Source organism: Oryza brachyantha, chromosome 6, assembly GCF_000231095.2.
Source record: "Oryza brachyantha chromosome 6, ObraRS2, whole genome shotgun sequence".
NCBI lineage: Eukaryota > Viridiplantae > Streptophyta > Magnoliopsida > Poales > Poaceae > Oryza > Oryza brachyantha.
In genome coordinates this window covers 1984918-1991273 of record NC_023168.2, presented here as the reverse complement: position 1 = coordinate 1991273, position 6356 = coordinate 1984918, and the positions used below count along the sequence as shown (strand labels likewise).

General features: G+C 40.4%; 1 protein-coding gene and 1 long non-coding RNA gene across 2 annotated transcripts; one reads left to right on the top strand and one right to left on the bottom strand.

Annotated features, from left to right (window-relative positions):
- On the top strand, positions 1-728 carry LOC121054784. The gene is made up of 3 exons (XR_005812077.1): positions 1-108; positions 186-264; positions 343-728. It is a non-coding gene; the product is annotated as an uncharacterized LOC121054784 (long non-coding RNA).
- Positions 729-4356: 3628 nt separating this feature from the next.
- LOC102709849 (protein HEADING DATE 3A) lies at positions 4357-5816 on the bottom strand. The gene is made up of 4 exons (XM_006655748.2): positions 5411-5816; positions 5228-5289; positions 5083-5123; positions 4357-4957 (listed from the first exon to the last, which is right to left on the bottom strand). Exons 1-4 carry the CDS (start codon positions 5615-5617, stop codon positions 4728-4730), a joined length of 540 nt encoding a protein of 179 aa, XP_006655811.1. The 5' UTR covers positions 5618-5816; the 3' UTR covers positions 4357-4727.
- Positions 5817-6356: the final 540 nt, after the last annotated feature.

The window sequence follows — 6356 nt, the reverse complement described above, 5'->3', positions numbered from 1 at the left end:
GTACATTCAGTATGCAAAACAAGAAAAGGGTTTACAAACACAATGGAGCAACAAGAGAGTGACCACATGGCCATTGTGCCCTATGCAAGTCCCCCAACAAGATGACGGGTAATAATTACAAATATTACTTGAACCCTTTCATTCCTTCTCTGACTATGCAGTTAATAAATATTTCTAAACCACAGTTGGTCGTGTGGGTTGCATGCTTTGAGATTCATGGAGAATTGGAATGGAAAAGACTTGTCCAGCGAGTTCTACACAATGGTATTATTCAATCGCATTCAGCTACGTACATAAGTCCTATATATATACTGACTGCAATTGATTCACAATCCACTGCAGGACACAACCACTCTATACCGACAAAAGGTGGCTTCTGACCTTATCAATAGTTCTCTGAATATTATCATCGAAGTGCAAGAAGATATAGCTCATCTACACACCGAAGCAGCAAAAGATGCAATTTCTGACCCAACGAAGAAGCACTGAGACCTCGTTTCATGTCTATGTACAAATGTATCTAGTTATTGTTGCTGTAAAACTTTTATTTTGGGGATGACTAATGTAATGCACACTGAGCATATATTCAGATACACATCAATCTATTTTGCCACAAATTCAAGAAATATAAGCTAGCAGAACAAAACAACTACCTCCCTAGCATGAATCGGCACCAACACCAATCTTCTGATCTGCGCTCGACCTGCAGCAAAGCTGCTCAATCTTCCTCCTCGGATCTGGGCGCCGTGCAGAATGCCGAGCCGGTGTTTTTCCAGCAAACGATAGCCACCATGCATGACGATACCTGCTGCAACAACTCCTTGAGTGTGGGTAGGGAAACTCCTTGGGTTGGATCCGTATTCCGTCGGCCCTTGCGTCGATGCGCCTGCAGGATAGAGGCGCAACCGTCGCACAGGAAGGAGGCCGACGAGGCGCCGCCCGCCGCTGCCGACGAGGTCGGGATTCACAAGGTTGAGGAGCAGCCGTCGCATAGGAAGGAGGCCGACGAGGCGCTGCCCGCCGCTGCTGATGAGGCGCCGCTCGCCGTGCCGACGAGGTCGGGATTCACAAGGTTGAGGCGCAGCCGTCGCACAGGACGAGCCACCGCCCGCCACCGCCGACGAGGCGCCGCCCGCCGCTGCCGACGACGTCAAGATTCACAAGGCTGCCTGCGATCAAATGGAATCTGAATGCTGGAGGTCAGACGATGCTATCCACTGGAAAAAGGAAGTGAATGCGAAAATACATTTTTGCCCTTATACTCAAGTACCGCACGCGGACGGAGACGAGGTACCGTGCGCATGGGAAACCTGGACCTGCCGGTACCGAACCTTCTTAACCCTTGGATGTGGCTCAATAAACGGATAGGATTAGGTACCTCTCATCATAAAGGACGGTAAAAAAGCTAATATCTAATTCTTATGCCCCTGCCTATCTAGCTACTAAAGTGATGATTATGTACTTACCCTTCATAGGCCACGTTCCACGTGGAGAACATAAGTTAACTTATCACTGACACGAAAAATATAGTAATAGATTAGTACATGATTAATTAATTATTAAAAAAAATATAAAATAGATTAATATGATTTTTTAAAACAACTTTTCTATAGAAAAGTTTTGCAAAAAATACACCGTTTAGTATTTTAGGAAACGTGTGCGTGCAAAACGAGGGAGGATAAGTTAACTAAGCGGGGGCGGCGAACGCGGCCATAGTAGTATATGATAGATTGACCGTTAATTATTAGCCTATGTGATGCCACAGTAAACATTTACTAATTATGAATTAATTAGGCTCAAAAAATTCATCAGGCGTATTAGCTCTCATTTATGAAATTAGTTTTTTATTAGTCTATATTTAATACTTCAAATTAGTGTTCAAACATCTGATGTGACATAGGGCTAAAAAGTTTAGCCCCATCTAAACAACCCCTTAGTTGCAGAGGTATTTAGCACTACTACAACTGATCACTGCACTGCCATTGATGATCACTTGATCGGCTCCAATTAGTAGTTAGTTGAAGATGCTAAGTAACCAGCACCACCTCCGTTCTAAAAAAATATAATGCCAAAAATACATGCAGTCAAATCAAATTTACTAATAATATATTCATGTATTGCAACATGCTCATATAAATGACGATGAATTACACCGGCACATAGAGGAAATAATCTGTTTTTAAAGAAACCACATGATTTTTAATCTGATTTTTTATGACATCGATGATTTTTATGTGACGTGGGGCTGGAGAGAGAGGACTAATGACTCCTTTTTTAAGTAGTAGAGATAATGCATTAGTAACGAAAGACATAAAATTTAAAATGTGAATTAATATATTAGTATACAAGACGATTTGTTTATGAAAAACTATTTCATATAGTTATAATTTTAATAGCTCTTAAAAAATATAGTTTTGTAAAAATTAAACGTGCATTACTACATTATATTAGAGACTACTAGCAAAATGCCAGTACATTGTTACATGCATATTGCAAACAGAAGATCTATTTAATTTTTGAGCTTAATTTTAGAATTAATTAGGGTTTTTGCTTACCAGGTTTACACTTCCGCACCAAAAAGTTCCGGTTGAGAGATGCAAGGGGTTTATATGTGACTTCTACTGTTCTAACGTACATTTGGTTTAGAGAGGAAATAGACAATGGTTCCGCACGTCAACGAGCTTATTTTTTCGGTTCTGGGTTATGTTTAGCCAAAATTTGATTTTTAATTTTAAATTTAAAGTTTTTTTTATCATAGTTTATCTTTCATTCTTTACTATTAGATCATTAAAAACACGTATATAAAAAATATTTATAAATTATTTTTTTTATAAATATACCGTATCATTTTCCCTGAAAAAGCTAAACAATTGCCACCCAAAATTTCGAAGAGCTGGTGACTGATTCATCGCTCATTACCACCATCTTTTAAAGCAGCATGGATACCGATTTCGAAATTAAGGCTATGTTTAGATCCTTCAAAATAACAAAAGTTTTGCTATTTTAAAATATTTTTGGCAAAATGGATCTAAACACTAGGGTAAAAAAATAACAACTTTGTATTTGGTATTTGGCAGTCTAGAGTAGCAAATTTATCCAAAAGTGCATAGGGACGCGGACCACCTCTCACTTTCCAAAAAAATGACAACTTTTGCATGTCTCTAAACACCAACTTACAAAAATACAATGCCAAAACTTTTGCCACCAAAACTTTTGCCATTTGTCATTTGCTATTTCAAATGTCTCTAAAGAGGGCCTAAGCCCCTGTTTAGATCCTTTAAAATAGTAAAAGTTTTGCCATTTTAAAGTACTTTTTGGTAAAATAGATCTAAACAATAGGGTAAGAAAATGACAACTTTCCACTTGGTATTTGGTAGTCTAGAGTAGCAAATTTCACCAAAAAGTGCATAGGGAACAAAAAATGATAACTTTTACATGCCTCTAAACACCAACTTGCAAAAATATAATACCAAAACTTTTGCCACCGAAACTTTTATTATTTGTCATTTATCATTCCAAATGACTTTAAACAGGGCCTAAAACATCAAGTAAAACATAAACTGAGGTACAGCTAGCAGTGCAGTACACTGTAGTCTGAAAAACAAAACTGTTACTGTACATGCGCTGCAACGACATTGGCTGATCGAATCTTCGATTGGGAGAGAGAGGGGCTGCGGCGCCCACTACTACAAATCACGCGATCTCACCAGTGGATCGATGCTTTTTGAACAGTAGACCCCTTTGTTTCCCTTTTAACTTTTTTCGGTTACTGTCACATCGAACGTTTAGCACTAAGTATAAATATTAAATATAGACTATTAATAAAACTCACCCCATACTCTGGACTATTTCGCGAGACGAATCTATCGAGACTAATTAGTCCATAATTAGTACATGTGATGCTACATTAAACATTAGGTAATCATGGATAATTAGACTTAAAAAATTTATCTAATGAAATAGTCTTTATTTATGTAATTAGTTTTATTATCCATCTATATTTATTTCTAATTAACGTCCGAATATCTGATGTGACAATAAAAAAATCCTTATCCAAACAGACACCTACTCACTAACGGATGCTCATAGTACACACTGTTTCTGACGATAAATTCTCGATCTGTACACCAATCCATATCCCAGCTTTCGAAGACCAGGCTCTTTGTCACTGTCGTATCTCATTCAGCTTCACGACAACCGTACCTGTCGTTCAGCATGTCTAGCTAGCTAGCTAGAGATCTCCACGAATCGGAACACGAGAGCTGTCGAAATATATATATATATATACTAATTTGATAGTGAACTGAAAGACACATGGCCCCAGATAGATTCATATCAGATACACAAATTTGATGCTTATATATATTTATTTCATGGTAATGTCTTGCTACATCCAATACATGAATGTGCTGGTCGGTCGATGTGCAGATGTCTTCTACTACATTCTGCTGTATGTGTATATGATATCACATATATGCATGCTGCATATATATATATTCCTGGATGACACAGAGCACAACCGCAAACATCTCATGCATATGATGCATGGTTTAGCTCCTAATTTATTTCCAGTTCTATATATACACACACTAGCTTGCAGTTTATTGCACTTATTAACTACATATAATATATATAGCTAGCTAGCTAGGATTGATTGATTCAACTGCTGGACGCATGCATGATAATTAGCAGGTAGGTATATAGCTTAGCTAGCTATAGCAAGCTGGCTAGTTGTAAATCCTTCGGCCGCCGGAGCCGGCCTCGCGCTGGCAGTTGAAGTAGACGGCGGCGATGGGCGAGCCAAGGTTGTAGAGCTCGGCGAAGTCCCTGGTGTTGAAGTTTTGACGCCATCCGGGGGCGAACACTGTCTGACGGCGCAGCTGCTGGAACAGCACGAACACCAGCCGATGGATCCCCATGATCGGTCTAGGGCTCTCGTAGCACATCACCTCTTGCCCTGCATATATCCACGAATATATATAATGGAGATTCGTTCAGATCGATTAATTAATATGTGCATGATATGCAGGCAGCATCTACAGCTAATAATTAATTTGATTGTTAGTAGTGATATAGACTGACCAAATGCTGCTCCAGTAGTCCCAGGAATATCAGTTACCAGCCTGCAGACAGACAGGATCAACCATCATGTCAAGAACACAGTAATTGATCTGATATGAAAACACAAGGACTACTAGTGATAGCGCTAACATGTATATATGCTCACCAGTGCAGATACTCCGTAAGATTGGGGTCACTTGGACTTGGAGCATCTGGGTCTACCATCACCTGAAGGCCAGTACATGTGTATAGCAAATTAAAATTAAACCATGGTCGAAATCAAATACATTTTGTATGTATTGAGTCAGTTTGATCAAGTTAATTAAGCTAGGGCACTTCTAGTGCATACAAGGGTGTAGAATGTCCTCATGTCATTGCCGCCGACCTCGACCCTAGGCTGCTGCGTCACCATGGATGGCTTGAGCTCGCAGCCGTTGGACACCGTCCTGGCGCCATAGCTGACCCTGAGGTTGGTGGTCCGGGTGAACTGGTCCAGCACATCGCCCACAACCCTACCAACCACCAGAGGGTCCCTGCCACTGCCACTGCCGGCCATGAGAACAGACTAGCTAGCTAGCTACTTGTACTGCAGAGACAGTACGGCAGCAAGATGTTGCTAGCAGCAGCAGCAGCAAGCAGATCTCGCCTGCTGTCGATCGGTCGATCGATCTGCAAGTCGTAGCTATTAACAGCAATATGCTACCGTGATTCAGACGCAGCTAGCTAAGCTAGCTCTAGGTCAATTGTGAGTTGCAGGTTAATCGCTGCTGCTGCTGGTGGTAGCTATGGTGGTCTCTTTATATAGGAGGTCAGGCTGACGGCCATGCAAAAACATGTCCATGTTCACTCAGCTGCTGCTGCTGCTGCTATGCTGCTGGGATCACTTTGTGCTAGAATAATATATCATCTCTCTCGTGGTCGCTACCGCATACCTCTTTTTTGAATCATCTTTTCCTGTGGACGAGACGAGCTCAGTGGTCACTAGCTCATCGATGGCGCAGCAAGCTTTCTCTTTTGAGCTAGCTAGCTAACCGGCCACTTGGAGTACGTAGTCGACGTCCTAGTCTGAATTTACAGATAGATCACGCAGCAGTAATCTAGGAGTGGTTAGTTGCTACTTGGTGTTGGTTGATTTTGTCGGTTAGAGAATTGGAGAAGGGATATATATATATATATATATATATATGATTAAGAAAATAAGTGGTAATGATTGAAAACATGTCATGATTGGTGAGAAGAGAATTTAGGTGAGAAAGTTATATGGAGAATAAATGTGATTGGTTGAAAAGACGGTG